The sequence below is a fragment of the Hypanus sabinus genome, chromosome 13, assembly GCF_030144855.1.
Source record: "Hypanus sabinus isolate sHypSab1 chromosome 13, sHypSab1.hap1, whole genome shotgun sequence".
NCBI classification, from domain to species: Eukaryota; Metazoa; Chordata; class Chondrichthyes; order Myliobatiformes; family Dasyatidae; genus Hypanus; species Hypanus sabinus.
The window spans coordinates 46,518,239-46,537,980 of record NC_082718.1 but is presented as its reverse complement, the minus strand read 5'-3'; the positions used below and the strand labels follow the sequence as shown (position 1 = coordinate 46,537,980).

Below are 19,742 nucleotides of genomic sequence, written 5' to 3'. Positions count from 1 at the left end.
AAATAAGTCTAATTAAATTAAGGTAAACCAAGAGCAGCAGATCCTATCTTCAATTAATTACATACCTCAAGAAATTGAGCACTGACTTTAAACTCTGGTGGTGGCAGTCCTTGTTCAACAGCAGTACGCTTTTTTCCCTCAATACCACAGTAAAGGTGTTTGACAGCACGTGGAATTATACCATGCTCAGCATCCGTGATGTTAACATCAAATCCAGTCCCCATGGTATACGTCTTCCCAGACCCCGTCTATAAAAGGTAACAATTTGCCTTAAGTAATTACAAACTATCCGACATTTCACAAAAGATTCAGTTTTCATCTGGATTCAAATTGGCTTTATTGGCAACAATACTGATGAACTCTCCCTAAATCGTTAGCTCCATGGTTCAGATTCTCAAACTATTCACAAGAATACATTATGACAGAATGCCATGCTTTCAATGTTAATTTCACCTTGAAGAATGTAAACTATGCCAAGCAACTTTCTTGATATTTCAAGTGGCAAAGGCTGATTGAACATTTGTGCTCTTCAGCAAGATTACTCAACTAAGTTATTAAATGTCTGCACTGATTTACTGCCTCAATCAGCACTATTGTGGACAACAGCATTTTTAAAAAGTACAATATAATACTCACTTGGCCATAGGCTAGAACAGTGGCATTATAACCTTCCAAGCAGCCATCAATAAGTTTTTCTACACACTTCAGATAGACCTCTTCTTGCTGAGTTTCCATGTCAAAAACAAAGTCAAAAGTAAATGCTTTATCCTTTCCAAGAACAACTTGGGGCTCTCCGGGTATAACCGACGTACAGATATGGCATCCCTCTATCTTCTCTTTAGCCAGCTGTGGACGAATTCTGCACAAATAGAAAGGAATAGTTAACAAGATATCCAACTGGTTTAGGGACATGAAAATTTCATGATTATATCGCAATTGGTGCTTCAAGCACATCTACCAAAAACCAATTTGACTACATTAAGGAAGAGGACTTCAATTTTTCAACCAGTGATCCAAGACTAAATTTTGCAAAATGATGTAGAAATGCTCCAGAAGTACAAGTATTTTAATTTTTTCTTAAGAAATCCCATAGCCAAACAAACAGAAGGCTGAGTGAGGCTTTCCCAACAGGAACAAATCTTGACTTTAAACATTTAATCTTTCCTCATAATGAAGAAAATCTCTCATTCCTTGCCAGCAAAGACTAAAACAATCAAAACTGAGCAATCAGAGCTCATCTTAATAGTCACGAGCTGACAAAATTTTAATTTCCCTAATTTAAAGTCTGAAGAGCAACTATATGAAGGAAAATGGCAAGTGCACCGTTACTGTATTACACTGGTAAAGGCATGATTTTCTCCTTTTATTCTTTAATGGAATGTAAACATTACAGGCCAAGGTCACCATTTACTGTCTCTCTCACCTATTGCAACACAGGAGGAGAATGTTTGTCCTATCAAGCCCATAGTCACTGCCAGGAAAGCAATTTTGATGACCTCCCCTTATAGACCTCTAACCTATCCTTCCTTTCTCACACGCCCATCAATTCCCCTTAGATCTTTTTTGCCAATTACCAATACATAGCAAGGCGGTAATATGCAATAGTAAGTAATCTTCCAACAGATCTTTCGAATGCAAGTTAAAACCAGAGCACCCAGCAGAAAAATCATTAGGTCAGAGACATCAGGAAGCTCCACATGAATAGCATCTGATAAAATGCTGGACTGCTGAGCATTGCCCATGATCAAACATGAAAATATCTGCAGGTGCTGGAAATCCAGGAAATGCACACAACAAAGTAGCATCTATGGAAAAGATTAAACAATCAACGTTTTGGGCCGAGACCCTTCATCAGAACTGAAATAAAAGAGGCTAGTGGGGTGGTAGGTAACCCCTCCTCCACCCCTTTATCTCTTTCACCAATCAACCTCCTATCTCTTTACTTCACCCCTGAACCCCTCCCGGTTTCACCCATCACCTATCACAGTGTACTTCTTCCTCCCCTCTCCTCACCTTCTTGCTGACCTCAACTTTTTGTCCAGTCCTGATGAAGAGCCTCGGCCTGAAACATTGACTATAAAACTAGTAAAAGTCACAAAATTTGGGAAATTTGCCAAAGCAGCTTCTCTTGACTGATATAGATCATCATGCGTATATTGTTTATAAAACCCATGATATGCTGGTAGTAGGTGTGTATGCAGAAGTGGTCATGGAAATTTGTGTACATGTATTTGTGGGATATGTAGAACAGCCTTTCAGTCTGATTAAGGCTGCAGCTCAATTCTTTTACTGGTGTATCAATGTCTGCATTGGTGCTGCTTTCTAGGCATACACAGAACACATTTCATTACTTAAAATTGTCAGCTTCCACCCTGCTCTCACTTCTGTTGAGTCAATTCTGACCCTTCATTTTCTTTTCTGAACTTCTAGGTTCAGCTCAAGAGACAGACTAGCAACCAACATTCCAAGCATACAGACCTCCTTGACTATATATCCACTCTATCCTCTCATGTCCTCTGTGCCCATCATAACTACTCCTACAGCAAATTAAGGAGATTGAGAGGGGATCTGATTGAAACATAAGATTATTAAGGGATTGGACAAGATAGAGGCAGGAAATATGTTCCAGATGCTGGGAGAGTCCAGTACCAGAGGGCATGGTTTGAGAATAAGGGGTAGGTCATTTAGGACAGAGTTAAGGAAAAACTTCTTCTCCCAGAGAGTTGTGGGGGTCTGAAATGCACTGCCTCGGAAGGCAGTGGAGGCCTATTCTCTGGATGCTTTCAAGAAGGAGCTAGATAGGTATCTTATGGATAGGGGAATCAAGGGATATGGGGACAAGGCAGGAACAGGGTATTGATAGTAATTCATCAGCCATGATCTCAAAATGGCGGTGCAGGCTCGAAGGGCCGAATGGTCTACTTCTGCACCTATTGTCTATAAAGCATTTCACACAAATGTCTTTGCTTTTCCTGTGACAATGGTCCTCTACCACAGTTACAGTACTAGACTTAGTTTCAGCTAGTCTAAATGCTTAAGTAAAAATAGAAAATGCTGAGAGCACTGTCAGAGTAATATGTGTGGAAAGACAAACAAGTTAGTGCTTCAGATCCAAGACTTTTTGTCCATCCTGAGAAAGAAAGAAAACAAGTCAGTGATTAGTAGATAAGGTCAGTGAAGGAGGAGTAGAATAAAAATGAATCTCTCTGATACAGTAAGACCAAATGAGTTAATATCGTAACAGGAACAGTTAAGATTTGATGATACAAATAAAAATGGATCTAAAATTATGACAGATAAAAATTGCCTATACTGATGCAGTGAGAAGAGTGAGTGACCTAAAGCTGGAGAATTTAAGTAAGACTGGAAAGCTACGACATACACTGTCATAAGAACAGCTATTAAACTACTGCAATTGTACAAAAAGCTCACAATCACAATATGCGGGTGGAGAGGGCTAGTAAATTACAGTGGCAGCCAACTAGTTGCTCAGAGGGCACTGCATTTAATGCTCAAATGCAAGCAACATGATTTTTCCAGCAACAAAATCCTCAAGGGCAAAGCAAGTCAGGCAGCATCTATGGAAGAAAATGGACAGTTGACATTTCAGGTCAAAACCCATCCTCAGGATCAACAGTCTTTCTTGTGTCTCCAACTTGATTCCTCTGTTTGCAAAGCTAGCTGATTCTTCAAGGTTATCCATCTGTAGTATTAAATCAGATTTCTTCTCCACAGATGGCATCTGATCTGCTGAGTATTTCAGCATTCTTCATTTAGTTCTAGGTCTCAACACAAACAATCAGTTGCTTTTAACAACTTTTACACATTTCCTTGGTTACTCTTTCACTAATTCCCTGCATTAAATCTATCAGACAGCTCCAGAAAAAGTACAATTGCCTTGGAACACCTGACCTCACTTTAGCAAATATTTCATTTGTCTTAATTATCCTTCTCCTGTCAACTTTACCATTCTTGTTTTCACTCTTCCCACTTCTCACAGCTGGGAGTCAAAAGCATAAACATTCTCCTCCCTCATCCTCCAGAGTTCCTGAGGTGTTTTCTGGAATTTGTTTTCATTTATATATTTGTCATACTCTTGAGTTTTGGCATTTACACAGTGCTAAATGTAGAAGGAAACAATTCTGATCAGGTGGTATTAAACACTGTATTGGTAGAGCTGCACTAATGGATGCAAGCCAGGGTGTTCCAGCAGACTTCTGATTTATGCCCTGTCAGATCCAGTCTCTGATCTGGTTTGGTAGCTATGGAATTTATTGACTTGGTTTAGTTCAGAGATGGCAACTGCAAGTCTATCTTGATATGAATTATCAGGGATTGCATGAAGTGAAGACCAAATGAACACACTGGGATTCAGCAACAAACACAAGTTTAAACAAAATTATAGCAATGTACAGTTGGTTGGGAAACAGCTATAAAGTTGATGTTACAAATATAATCAACTACACAGATACTCTCTGACCTACTGAGTATCTCCAGCAATTTGTGTTGATGCAATTGCCATCCACAGTGGTAGGTTCAAAAATATCTTAGAAATGGTAATTAAAACACACAGCTAAACAATAAAGGAAAATAAATAAGATTAACTAGATAACTGATACAAATCCAATGAACTCCTGAAACTTCAATGACCAACTAAGAATTTGGAGAAAATGTGACGGGGATTTTAAATGAAAAACAAGGTGGGACAAGAAAAGAAAATACAATAGGATTCTCCAGACTAATGCAAAATACAATAAATGTAATGTTAATATTTCACATTCCTCAGTAGAAAAACTAAGGCTACGTCCACACTAGACCGGATAATTTTGAAAACGCTGGTTTCACATAAAAACAATAGGCATCCACACAAGGCATTTTAAAAAATATCTCTGTCCACATTAAAATGGATACTTCAGCGAATCTCTTCCTACTGCGCATGCGCAGGACACATCTACTGAAAACAAGCAACATGTTTGGCATTGAATCTCGTCGTTTAAGACTTGTTTGTTCAGTTACAGGTTAGAAAAACTTAAACGACTGACAGCTGTTGGCTCTCGCACAGGAGGACTTAAAACTGAAAAAAAAAATTACTGGAGCGTATGGAGGCAACCAACAGGGAGTTCACAGTCAGTACGATGCGGCTGACAACGGACATTGAAAAACTGATGAACTCTGTTGAATTAATAAAGCACCTTGTTAAATGTATAAAACATGTCTGCATCAGTATTATCTTGTATTTCCATACAACGTTACATTAGGCTGTTACACATCTATTGTCAGAGAAGTTCTTGCATAAATAGGTAAACCACCTTCATACGAGCAAGGACAGAAAACAGGGCAAAGTGAGTATACTTATGTATTCAGTAAGTTATGGGTCAAAGTATTTGGTGAGTACATTTCTAACTCTTCTGGCTTCAGTTTCATTGCCGTCTGTTCTGAAATTGCTAGGTTGCGTTCAAGAAAACAATAAAATGGTACGCTGCCGTCACAATCTGTTCCGGTACATCATGACTGCATTTATAGATTTCTCCAGTTACCCTGTCCACATTGCTCTGGCCAATCCGGTGTTTTCAAAATTACACACTCTGGAGAGCGTTTCTGAAAAGCTCCATTTTCGGGGGATGAAAATGCCGTTTTAGTGTGGGTGGAGGGTAAAAACGAAGAGAAAAAGCCTCCGTTATGGATTTGTCTGGTGTGTGGACGTAGCCTAAAATGACAAGATAATTTTGCAAGTGTTAACAACCTGCAAATGATTAGGTTTGGAACGAAGTATATGAATCAACAAGGTATGCACATCACAAAATAACAATCTTGGATCCTAGTGCTGCCTCAAGACCAAAATAATAATCCTGATATAGTCATTCAACTAGCAATCATGTTTTCATCTACATACTTGGAAGAAGGACTCTGTTCCAACAAGAATTTTATTACTGATTGCCAAGGAGCATCACCTCTCCATGAATCTATTTTTTTGCATTTAAAACATTACAACTTAAACATCAAATAGTTTAAAAACATGCACAAATTTTATGTAGCCCAGAAACTAATTAAAAACTAATTTTTAACTCTCTGGGACATGTGTGGCAGTCAGGTGGGAGAGAAATTAAAAAAAAACAAGTTCTTTCATTTATCGTATCATGTTTCTTGGATTTATTGTGCATATGCGCAAGAAAATTAATCTCAGGGTTGTATATAGTGAAATACAAGTACTTTGATAATAAATTTACTTTGAACGTTGGCTATCTTTCTTGGATTCTTATCTAAATCAATGCTGCTTTACTATGTATTGGCCTATTAGTTTATTCATGTCCCATATGCTGATGATAGTATTTATTCAGATGTCAATAAAGCATAACCATGTAAAAGGAGCAAGAGGAAAAGACAACCCCAGAAGAACTAAACAGAAATAAACAAAGTACAGTAGATTCCGGTTAATTAGGGCTCATTGGGACCAGGCACTTTTTGGCCCAATTAAGCAGCTGCCCAATTTAAGCTGACGTTTTATGGAAATTGTTAAGATACAGAAAAGACTAACTACCATTTAACTTAATAAAAAATTATGCATTTAGATGAAATACAAAACCAATTAGAACACTACCAATGCTACTACAGTACAAAAAAAAACTGTATTAGTTCCTAATAGTTATCAGTTACGCTGCCATGTTCTTTTGATTGACTATTAATGAACAAAATGAGCACTGGCACCTAGTGCAGATACTGGGCTGCCTTGATACAATTACATCAATCATTACATCCTCCAAATTTTCATTGTATTATCCAAGATGATTATTGATACAATCAAATTCTTTGTAGTTCCTAACTTGTAGTGAAATAGTTTTTATCAGTCCCAGTCTTTTCTGGCATCTCTAAAACTAAATGTTTGAAATCTGAGTAAGCCAAACAGTTCTGAATTGTCCAACTGCTTATTTCTCGCAACTATCAGTGACAAATATCACTGCTATTTGAACAGACACACACAACTGATGCTATTTAAAAACTGCTCCATCTAAACATGATGCAGTGTCTAAAACCACACAAGTGCATATGACTGATACTGGTTAGACACTGTTTGACAGCAGTTTCCTGTCCCAATTAAGTAGCATAGTGTCCCAAATAAACAAAGGAAATTCCAGATAGTTTGTTGATTAGTTTTTGTTCTTTAAGGGTTGTCCCAAATAATCAGATGCCCCGATTAACCTATGATCCAAATAACTGGAATCCACTGTGAATTTCACTATTGCTATTTATACCAAAAATATTACTCCATTGTCTTGACTATATATCCTTGCACCCTGTCACTTTTTCTCAGTTCCTGTCTCCACCGCATCTGTTCTCAGGATGAGGCTTTTCATTCTGAAACATCTAAGATGTCTTCCTTTTTCAAAGAACAGGGTTTTCCCCTTCTACAGTAATTGATGCTGCTCTCACCTGCATCTTAACCAGTTTCTGCACTTCTATCCTCCCCTATCCTCCTGCAGTTATAACAGAGATAAATTTCCCCTTACCTTGGGACTTATTCCTGCAAACCTCCTCCCTTGCCACCATTCAGAGTCCAAAAGACGTCTTTACAGCTGACGCAACACTTTATCTGCAAATCTGTCAGGGTCATCTGTTGTATCTGCTGCAGCCTCCTCTACTTCAGTGAGACCTGACATAGATTGGCGGACTACTTTGTTAAATGTCTTCACTTCATCCACCACAAAGGTGGGATTTCCCAGTGTCTTCCTATTGCAATTAAACTTCCCATTCTTATGGGCATGGAATGGTCATGGACTCTTCTACTGACATGATGAGGTCACAAACAGGTTGGGTGTGCAAGATCTCATATTCCATCTGAGTTGCTGCTAACCTGATGGCAAGAACATCAATTTCTTCAACTTGCAGTAATTTTTCCTCTTCCCCCTTCTCTCTTTTTCCAGCACTCATTCTGGTTCCCCTTCTCTTATCCTCTGCTGCCCATCCACTCTCTTTGTGACCCTCCTCCATCCGTCATGCATGGTCCACTGTCCTCATCTTCAACCCCTCATCTCTTCCACCTATTGTCCCCCACATTCTCATATCACCTCTTTCCCATCCTGGCTTTACCTAGCACCTAGCACCTACCATCTTGTACTACTTCCCTTCCGCCGTCGTTATTTTGGCTTCTGCTCCCTTCTTTCTCAACTTGATTAAGGGTCTTGACCCAAAATGTAAACTCTTTATTTTCCTTTATGGATGCTGCCTGACCTGCACAGTCCCCCTCCAGCATTATGCATGTGATAATCTTATTTCTTTTTCTCTTTGATGAAAATGAATCACTGGGTAGATACAATTATCACTTTTCTTAACCCCATCATCCTCAGCATTTAGGAGATGGAGTCAATTATGGCTACTGGCATTCTGTGTAGCATTACTTTGCCACTAGACCAAATTGGTCTTGAAAACAAAGGGGTTTGTAAACAATTCATTGACACGTATTGGGTGCAAAACCTGGTGCCCTAAACTCAAGTTTTCTCAAAAGCTTAATACTGTGTTCCCATTTTTAAAAAATCACGGCAAACTTATCAACACCCCATTACATCTCATGATTATTAAAAAATCTATCACTGTTTCATTATTACTTGTCATTTTAAAATATTCAAAGGGTTCAAAAGGTACAATATACACCCTGAAATGCTTTTGCTTCGCAACCATCCCCAAAAACAGTGTGCCCCCAAAGAATGGACAGTTAAACTTTAGAACCCCAATTTCCCTCGGGATCAATAAAGTCTGTCTGTCTTCCCCCCAACTCCCCTCTCCCATAAGCAGCAGCAAACAAAAATCCCCTGCTCCACCCACCAAAGAAAAGCATCAGCACCCACCACTGAGCCATCAAGCGTGCGCAAGGCAACAGCAAACACACAGACTTGCAGTACTCCAAAGACTACATTGTTCACCCGGCATTTGACATACCACAGGCTCTCTCTCCCTAAAAGGGGAGAAAGTGAGTTGCTGTTTCACAGTGAGAGGGGAGTAAACAACTTGCTGGTTTACAATGTTAAAACTCCGTTGCGTTGCTTCTTCCAAGCTCTGTGCCCAAAGATCTTGGGTCTCTGGGCACAGAGCCAGAGATCTTCTGTCTCCAATGACACACCAATCTCCTGCAGAGGCACTGACCTCCAAACCCCCATCTCCACAGCCATGAGATCCCGGACTTCAAAAGGTGAGTGGAGCTCTCAGGCCGAGCCTTTGGCATGCTGAACAATGGCCAATTGTTAAAAAACTGGAAAAAGAGTTTGAACAGAAAAAAAACTTGTTTTTGACCGAAAATGTTAAACTGGGCTTCAAACTGCAGCAGAGGATTTCTATTTACAGACCAGGTACCAGTCAAGCCAATTTTACGATCTGATGAACATGTGGCTCTTAAAATTCTCATAGTTGCAACTGTGAAAACCTGCTTAAACCAGAAAATACAGAATAACATCTTGGAGTTACATTTCCTCTGAAGTATTGGACCATTTTAGTGACCAAAATTAAAACTGATGAATTTCTGTTTGTTAAGTTATAAATGGCAACAACCCTTTCAAATGTACTGTGCATTTAAATTTATTCCACTTCCATTGGCACATTAACATTTTCTTCTTCAGTTCTTCCGAAACACACAAAAATGCTAATGATTTAATTTCAAAATAACTGTTTGTTTACGTGCAATCTCTTACATATTTAAGATGATTCTCCAAAATCAGTGTCAGCAAGAAATAAAAGAGGATTACTGATTAGTTCATCTATAGGACATAAGGATGATCACAAAATATACAAGCCCAAAAGCTTGCTTTTTAATTATTTTAATCTTGTTGAGAGTCAACATTCAAGTTATACAGGTGTCAAAACATCCTGTATTGTTCAAAACAAGTTGCACTTAAAATGGCATGCAAAAGTTTGGGCACCCCTGGTCAAAATTTCTGTTACTGTGAATAGCTAAGTGAGTAAAAGATGCCCTGATTTCCAAAAGGCATAAAGTTAAAGATGACACATTTCTTTAATATTTTTAGCAAGATTACTTTATTTCCATCTTTCACAGTTTCAAAATAACAAGGAAAAGGAAAAGGGCCCAAAGCAGAAGTTTGAGCACCCAGCATGGTCAATACTTAGTAACACCCACTTTGGCAAGTGTCACAGCTTGTAAACGCTTTCCATAGCTAGTCTTTCAATTCTTGTTTGGGGGATTTTTGCCCATTCTTCCTTGCAAAAAAACTTCTAGTTCTGTGAAATTCTTGGGCTGTCTTGCATGCACTGCTCTTTTGAGGTCTATCCACAGATTTTTGATGATGTTTAGGTTGGGGAACTGTGAGGGCCATGGCAAAACCTTCAGCTTGCACCTCTTCAGGTAGTCCATTGTGAATTTTGAGGTACGTTTAGGATCATTATCCTGTTGTAGAAACCATCCTCTTCATCTTCAGTTTTTTTTAATAGATGGTGTGATGTTTACTTCCAGAATTTGCTGGTATTTAATTGAATTCATTCTTCCCTCTACCAATGAAATGTTCCCTGTGCCAATGGCTGCAACACAAGCCCAAGCATGATCGATCCAACCCCGTGCTTAAGAGTTGGAGAGGTGTTCTCATGAAATTCTGCACCCTTTTTTCTCCAAACATACCTTTGCTCATTGCAGCCAAAAAATTCTATTTTAACTTCATCAGTCCACAGGACTTGTTCAGATGTTCCTTTACAAACTTCTGACACTGAATTTTTTGGTGAAGACACTGGAAAGGTTTTCTTCTGATGACTCTTCCATGAAGGTCATCTTTGTGCAGGTGTCACTGCACAGTAGAACAGTGCACCACCACTCCAGAGTCTGCTAAATCTTCCTGAAGGGCTTTTGCAGTCCAACAGGGGTTTTGATTTGCCTTTCTAGCAATCCTATGAGCAGTTCTCTCGGCAAGTTTTCTTGGTTTTCTAGACCTCAACTTGACCTCCACCAGTCCTGTTAACTGCCATTTCTTAATTACATTAGGAACCGAGGAAACAGCTACCTGAAAACGCTTTACTATCTTCTATATAGCCTTCTCCTGCTTTGTGGGCATCATTTAATTTTCAGAGTGCTAGGCAGCTGCTTAGAGGAGCCCATGGCTGTTGATTGTTGGGACAAGGTTTGATGAGTCAGGGTATTTATAAAGCTTTGAAATTTGTATCACCTGGCCTTTCCTAATGATGACTTTGAACAAGTCATAGCCCTAACAACCTAATTAAGGTCTGAAGCCTTGGTAAAAGTTATTTGAGAGCTCAAATCTCTTCAGCTGCCCCAAACTTTTGCATAGTGCTCCTTACTTTTTTTTCACTCTGAAATTATGCAAAACAAAAATAATTCTCTAATCTTGCTTAAAATTGTTGAAAAGAATGTTTCATCTTTAACTTTATGACTTTGAGATTAGTTCATCTTCTACTCACTTAACTATTCACAATAACAGAAATTTTAACCAGGGGTGTCCAAACTTTTGCATGCCACTGTATTTTAGTAGTTAGAATCTATGATAGGAATGCGATACACGATTCATAATACTCCTACTTGGACACTGATACAACACCACCATTGTTTTAATAATATTACAATGCAAATAGTTTAGCACAATGACAAGAATGCATCACTATAATATATAATATAATGCATCTCAATAATAGTGAGCGTTTGCTTGTTAACAACAGAACAATGTTGCGCTCAATGTCAAAGACTCCATTACAAGTTGCACGGTTCAATGAATGCTGCTAATCTTACACAAGAAACTCCAAAGGGGCAGTATTAACATGAACTTTACATAGACAAAAATCATGATGCTTGTACTTCAAAAGTACTTGCTTTGGGATATCCTAAAAGGTATATGAAAGTTGTAGATAATGCCCGTTGAAAGTCCAATCTTAAATTAATCAGCTGTCCCATTTACTTTCACTTCAAAGAAATTTGATTAGATTTGAAAAGCAAAAGTTTAAATACAAACATGCTGCTCAGCCAGATCACATGGTCTGCTCTGGATAGTTATTTCCTCCCTCACCACCAGTCAGGGCCCCAGACAGTCCTTCCAGGTGAGGCGCCACTTCACCTGAGAGTCTGCTGGAGTAATATACTGAGTCCGGTGCTCCTGGTGTGGCCTTCTATATATTTGTGAGACCCGACGCAGACTGGGAGACCGTTTCGCTGAACACCAGCGCTCTGTCCGCCAGAGGAAGCAGGATTTCCCAGTGGCTACATATTTTAATTCCACATCCCATTCTCATTCTGATATGTTAATCCATGGTCTCCTCTACTGTCGAGATGAAGCCACACACAGGTTGGAGGAACAACACCTGATATTCCGTCTGGGTAGCTTCTAACCTGATGGCATGAACATTGATTTCTCTAACTTCTGTTCATGCCCCTCCTGCCCTTCTTATCCCATTCCTAACTTTTAATTTTTACATTTGTTTTTTCTCTCTTACCCTCTCACAATAACTCCTTACCTGTTCTCCATCTTCCTTTGGTGCTCCCCTCCCCCTTTCTTTCTCCCAAGGCCTTCCGTCCGATGATACTCCCCGTTCTCCAGCTTTGTATCCCTTTTGCCAATCAACTTCCCAGCTCTTAGCTTCATCCCTCCCTCTCCTGTCTTCTCCTATCATTTCAGATCTCTCCCTCCCCCTTTCAAATCTCTCCGTCTCACTGGAACGTACCCATGCAGAACTCCACGCAAATATTCCCAGAACATTTGTCACATTTCTGCCATACATTTCCCTGAGAACATCTAAAAGAAAACAAAGATATTTAGATATAGCTTTATTAGTGGATAAAATTAAAGAAATTGATAAGATTTACTCCGTGACTCCTACCAAAGAACTTTATAAGAAGAGAGTTGAGCTTCAAATGGAACATAGCTTATTATTATCTTCTTCAATTGAGAATCAATTAATTAAGACCAAGGCTCAATTTTATATTCATAGTGACCGAACTGGTAAATTGTTAGCTAACCAATTAAAAGCTATTTCGACTAAGCGACAAATTATTAAAATTCGTAAACAAGACGGTAATTTGACTACTGATCATAAAGAAATCAATAATGCTTTCCAAGATTTTTATAAATCTTTATATCAGAATTTGATGGCGATCTGTCTATGATGGATAATTTTTTTAACAATTTGAATATTCCCAAACTGACAGATGAAGATCGAAGTTTGTTTGATGCTCTTATTTCTATGGCTGAAGTAGGAGAGGCTATTTCATCAATGAATTCAGGGAAAGCTCCTGGTCCTGATGGTTATATTATAGAATTCTTTAAAATTTTTTCTTCTTTGGTTTCCCCTTGGTTATGTGAAATCTTTAATGATGCATTCATTAAGAAGAGATTACCCCAGTCTTTTTATGAAGCTACTATTTCTTTAATTCTTAAAAAAGATAAGGATCCTACTTTATGTGCATCTTATTCCCCTATATCGTTACTAAATGTAGACTCTAAGATTCTTACAAAAATTTTAGCTATTAGGTTAGAAAAGATACTATCACAGATTATTTCAGGAGATCAAACTGGTTTTATTAGGAACCGATATTCCTTTTTTAATGTTAGAAAATTGATTAATATAATTTATACTTCTCCACCCACAATCTCAGAATGTGTTATTTCATTAGATACTGAAAAAGCTTTTGATAGAGTTGAATGGACATACTTATTTAATGCCTTGAAAAATTTTAATTTTAGCTCTAATTTTATATCATGGATTAAATTAATATATTATAAACCTGTTGCTTCTGTTCTTACGAATAATTACAGATCCTCTTTTTTTCAATTATCTCATGGTACGAGACAAGGTTGTCCCTTAAGTCCTTTATTATTTAATATTGCATTAGAACCTTTAGCCATTGCTATTCGTGAATCTCCTAATATTTTTGGTATTACCCGTAATGAGAAGTTATACAAGTTATCACTTTATGCTGATGACTTGTTGTTATATATTTCTGATCCGGATAGGTCTATTCCCACTATTCTATCCTTGTTGGTTCAATTTGGTAGTTTCTCTGGTTACAAACTAAATTTGGACAAGAGTGAATTATTTCCTTTAAATGCGCAAACTTTATTGAATGACAGGATACCATTTAAAGTTGTTACTGATAACTTTATCTATTTAGGTATAAAAATTACCAAGAAATATAAAGATTTATTCAGATTGAATTTTTTACCTATGCTTCATCAAATTCAACAACTTACTACTAGATGGTCTCCTTTATCCTTATCATTAGTTGGTCGGATCAATGCTATTAAAATGATGATTTTACCGAAATTTTTATATTTATTTCAAGCCTTACCAATTTTTATTCCTAAATCTTTTTTTGATAACATTGATTCAAAAATTTCCTCATATGTGTGGCAAAATAAAAATCCCAGATTAAGTAAAAGACAGTTACAGAAATCTAAAAAGGATGGTGGTTTAGCTTTGCCTAATTTTAGATTTTATTATTGGGTGAATAATATTCAAAATTTAATATATTGGAAACTAGATTTAGACTCACCATTGTGCCCACAGTGGGTAAATTTAGAATGTAATGATGCACAAGGATATTCTTTATTCTCTGTTCTTGGTTCTTCTCTTCCTGCTGATTTAGTTAAATTCAATAAACAGATATCTAACCTTATTGTCAAACATAATTACGAATTTGGTTTCAATTTAGTAAGTTTTTTACTCTGAAAAACTTTGTTCTCGATAGCCCTATCTTACTTAATTTTTTTTTAAACCTTTAACAGATTAAGCTTTTAGCATATGGAAAAGGAAAGGTATAATATGTTTTCGTGATCTTTTTTTTGAAGGTAGTTTGATGTTTTTTGACCAACTTTCCAACAAATTTAAGTTACCTAAATCTAATTTTTTTAGATATTTACAAATTAGAAATTTTTTATGTAAAGTTTTACCATCCTTTCCTAATTCAACTCTGATAGATTTTTCAGATATGATTTTTACTTTAAATCCCTGTCAGAAGGGAGTGGTGGCTCTTATTTATAATATGATTATGAAGATACAACCAGAGGTATCCAGTAAAATTAAACAGGAATGGGAAAAAGAACTTCAATACAATATATCAACGGAAAAATGGGGAAACATTTTACAAATGGTTAATTCTTCTTCTATATGTGCTAAACATGCTTTAATACAATTCAAGGTCGTACATAGAGCTCATATGTCTAAAGATAAGCTTGCTCCATTTTACTCTCATGTTAACCCTCAATGTGACAGATGTCATTTAGATGTGGCTTCATTGACCCACATGTTTTGGTCATGTCCTACCTTACATAACTATTGGAAGGACATATTTGCTACCATTTCCTCAATTTGGAATATTGATTTACAACCTCATTTTATCACTGCAATTTTTGGTATACCAAATGAGGATGATAGTCGACTTTCCCCTTCAATTAGACGAATGATTGCCTTTGCAACATTAATGGCCAGAAGGTCTATATTACAAAATTGGAAAGAAGTAAATCCTCCTACCACATTTCAATGGTTCTCTCAAACTATTTCTTGTCTGAGTTTAGAAAAAATTAGAAGTATTATTTTCGATTCATCAATTAAATTTGAAGAAACTTGGGGACCGTTTATTTGACATTTTCATATGAATTAATTTGGCTGCTTCCAGATCTTTTCTCTTTTTATTCTTGTTCTGGTATGGAGTTCTGGAGTTCTTGACACTATCATATACATATAAACTATTATTATTGCCCATGTTTAGTTTAGATTTATTATTTTTTTTATATATATTTTTTTCTTGCATTTTTATATATATTTTTTTCTTTTGTTGACTTTTCTTAATCCCTTTCATGTATGATCAATATAGGTTAGATTGATTATTTTATGATCTTTTTTTTTGCCGATAGTTTAATAAGATATTATTATCTTACTAATTTAACTTTAAATTTAATGTACTCGTAACCTATTTAATACATTATGTTGTTTTTTTATATATGAAATTCAATAAAGATTGAAAAAGAAAAGAAAAAGAGAACATCTGTTCCCAACTTATGCTTCCAAGTTCCTGCTCGAGAGCCTTATATTTGCCCTTACTCCAATTAAAAGCTTTCTTAACTTGTCTATTCCTATCCCTCTCCAATGCTATGATAAAGAAGATAGAATTGTGATCACTATCTCCAAAATGCTCTCTTACTGTGAGATCTGGCACCTGACCAGGTTCATTTCCCAATAGTTGATCAAGCACAGCCTCTCCTCTTGTAGGCTTATCTACATATTGTGTCAAGAAACAACTAACACAACTAACAAACTCCACCCCATCTAAACCCCTCACTCTTGGAAGACACCAATCAATATTTGGGAAATTAAAATCTCCCACCATGTCAACCCTGTTATTATTTTTCCTTTCCAGGATCTGTCTCCCTATCTGCTCCTTGATGTCCCTGTTACTATTGGGTGTTCCAAAAAAAAACACCCAGTAGAGTTACCGACCCCTTCCTGTTTCTAACTTCCACCCACAGAGACTCAGTAGACAATCCCTCCAGGACTTCCTCCTTTTCTGCAGCCGTGACACTATCTCTGATCAGCAGTGCCACGCCCCCCAGCACTTTTGCCTCCCTCCCTGTCCTTTCTGAAGCATCTAAAGCCTGGCACACGAAGTAACCATTGCTGCCCCTGCACCATCCAAGTCTCAGTAATGGTCACATCACAGCTCCAAGTACTGATCCACGCTCTAAGCTCATCTGCTTTGTTCATTATACTTTTTGCATTAAAATAGAGACACCTCAAACTACTGGTCTGAGAGCATCCCTTCTCTATCACCTGCCTGTCTTCCCTCTTACACCGTCTACAAGCTTTCTCTATTTGTGAGCCAACCACCCTTCTCTTCTATTTGGTTCTCACCCCCCAGCAATTCTAGTTTAAACTTCCTCCAATAGCCTTAGCAAACCTCCCAGCCAAGATATTGTTCCCCCTCGGATTCAAGTGCAACCAGCCCTGTTTGTACAGGTTACACCTGCTCCAAAAGAAGTCTCAATGATCCAGAAATCTGAAACCCTGACCCCTGTTCCAATCCCTCAGCCACGCATTTATCCTCCACCTCATTCTACTCCTACACTCACTGTCACGTAGCACAGGTAGTAACCTTGAGATTACTACCTTTGAGGTCCTGCCTGTAGTCTGTTTTCAGGACCTCCTCCCTTTTCCTACTTATGTCATTGGTACCAATATGTACCACGACCTCTGGCTGTTTTCCTTCCCACTTCAGGATATCATGGACACGATCAGAAACATCCTGGACCTCGGCACCTGGGAAGCAAACTACCATCAGTGTTTCTTTCCTGCGGTTCAAAGAATCTCCTGTCTGACACCCTAACTATAGAGTCCTCTGTCACTGATGCCATCCTCTTCTTTTCTCTACCCTTCTGAGCTACAGGGCCAGACTCTGCCAGAGGCATGGCCACTGTTGCCTCCCCCAGGTTAGCCATTTCCCCCCCCCACCCCCACTAGTACATGATATCAAGAAAACAATTTGCACCAAGTCTACTTTGAAATCAAAACCTACCAGTATCATGGCAGGTACTGCAGATCAGGCATGGACTTACTGAAATAATAGGGGAGGTTTAAGAGACATCACCTCCTCCTGTTCCTTTTGTTACGTTAGATTCTTAAAAACACAGCAAATTCCCATTTATTCTTTCAAAATACAGTATCACCTAGTCTCAGTTTAAAAGAATTTTTAAAAACCTTCCCCCCCCCCCCCACAGGTTAACCGTGTGTGATTTAGAATGGCTTTATTAAAGTAGTATGAAGTTTTGTTAACCATCTGAAAAATCCTATGATTCGTCATACTCTTTCTATATAGTAACAAACACTTAAATCTGATTGAGATATGCTTAACTCTACACACAAAGACATTAGATTAATCTTTATTTGGGCTACAGTTTATAAATGGTTGACATCACACAGTCCAAAATAAAAGATTACATTTCTGATAATGCATTTTGGATGAAAAAGCAAAACCTATGTGTTGCTCAAGATTATCAGATTTCCTATCTTAAAGTTTTTCAATGCTCCCTGCTTCTTGGCAGTGATAAGTCAGTCAAAACCACAAACAAACAAAATGTGCAAGATTCAACTTCCTAACAGCTATTGTAGGAGGAAAATATACCAATTGTGGGAATTGTTCAACTCACTGAGGACTTGAACCCTCATCACATGTGCAACTTGCACAAAACCTTCTATTATTTCTTTTAATTTTATGCTGAAAACTTTTAACAAAACTAGAAAGCCCTGAAAATATTCAGTATGTCAGGTATCATCCATAGAGAGAAAAAGTTTTATTTCACCTTAATAAACAGGATTTGGACAAGTTTTAATCTGCAGAGAAAAATTTGATGGCATGAGATCAGGGAGGGGCAAATAACAGAAGGGAGGGATTGCCAATTTCTTTTGGATTGAACTATTAATTTGACAAAACAATCATCCAGATCAAAATCACACCCATATTTGACATTTTGAAACTTGCTGTTGGGTAACAAGATAACTAAATCAAGATTAGGAATTCAAGCCACCAAGGACCACCTTAATTCCCATCAGTCTTCTGTTAGAACTGTGATCAAATCCAAAACATTGGCTCATTCTCCTTAGCAGGTCCTGAATATTTTATTGATTTGAATTCTAGCCTCCAGTTACCATAAATCCACAATTTATAATACAAGGCTGCCATTTCATACCCTTAAGAAGGTGCTCTTGAACCCCCTTTTTTGAACAGTGGATGCTTGTAGGCTACCCCACCACACCCTCAGGTGCGTTGGTTAACATAAATAATGCATTTCATGATGAATAAACATGATCTTGATTCCAATACTGGAATACTGTTGCAATCTTGCTGTAACTGCTTTATCCACTGAGGAATTGGAAATAGAATTAAGTAATTTTTGCTGATGATTGCACATTCTCACTTCTAAAATTATGATGTTAGTTGAGGCTAGGACACTGCTCTGAATACATCCTGCAGTTGTGTCCTGTTACTGCGACAATCCAAGTTAGAATATAATTTATTATTCTTCGATTAAGCAGAATTGCCCAGTCTGCAGAGCAGCAAAATGAACTTCCTGGAGCAAAATAGGGTACATTTCACCAATGTGACAACGGTATTGTTAAATAAAATGACTACCTTTAAAGAAGTGGTTCAGAAACACAAACATTTAAAAAAAAAACAGAATCCTGAGTTTGAATTAGGGCTCAGACATTGAAAGGAATGAATCAGCAGCGAGTAGCGTGATATATAGTTTTATGGCTCATATCTGGATTTAAAGCAATTCAATCTATTTAGAAAGGGTGGAGTGAGAAAACTTCTTTACACACTTGATTCTGTCTTCCAAAGACAATCTTTAATGTAACATAATCACTTTTCAAAGAGAACTCAGTCCCTGAAAACAGTGCATACAACTATTCACCCTGCTTTAAAAATGTGTTATGTGTAATCTTCAGAACATTTTTGCAAATCATCTCCATCAGTCAACAACCAAATGCTAAAAGAAAAATACAACATGAAAAAGCTAACTGCATAATCTATTTGACCCCAAAAGCTTAAGTATGCATGAAGAATTTCTAACATTAGGAGTGCAACATAAGGAAAAATCAACACAGCAATTAGCATGATGCTTTACGGCTCTGGGTGCAAGATCAGGATGCAATTCCCACCACTAACTGCATGTTCTTTCATGAGTGTGTTTGTTTTCTCTGGGTGCTCTGGTTTCTTCCCACATTCCAATATTGTAGGGTTAATGAGTTATGGGGAG

General features: G+C 37.6%; 1 protein-coding gene across 3 annotated transcripts in view; it reads right to left on the bottom strand.

Moving 5' to 3' along the window:
• Positions 1 to 19,742, bottom strand: part of kif21a (kinesin family member 21A) — a 131,154-nt gene that overhangs the window by 93,314 nt on the left and 18,098 nt on the right. For all 3 annotated transcript variants that reach the window (XM_059987556.1, XM_059987557.1, XM_059987558.1), the window contains exons 2-3: positions 637 to 859; positions 66 to 248 (exon numbers count right to left, since the gene is read on the bottom strand). In XM_059987556.1, the coding sequence (XP_059843539.1) occupies positions 66 to 248; positions 637 to 859 (406 nt within the window). The remainder of the gene's footprint in view (positions 1 to 65; positions 249 to 636; positions 860 to 19,742) is intronic.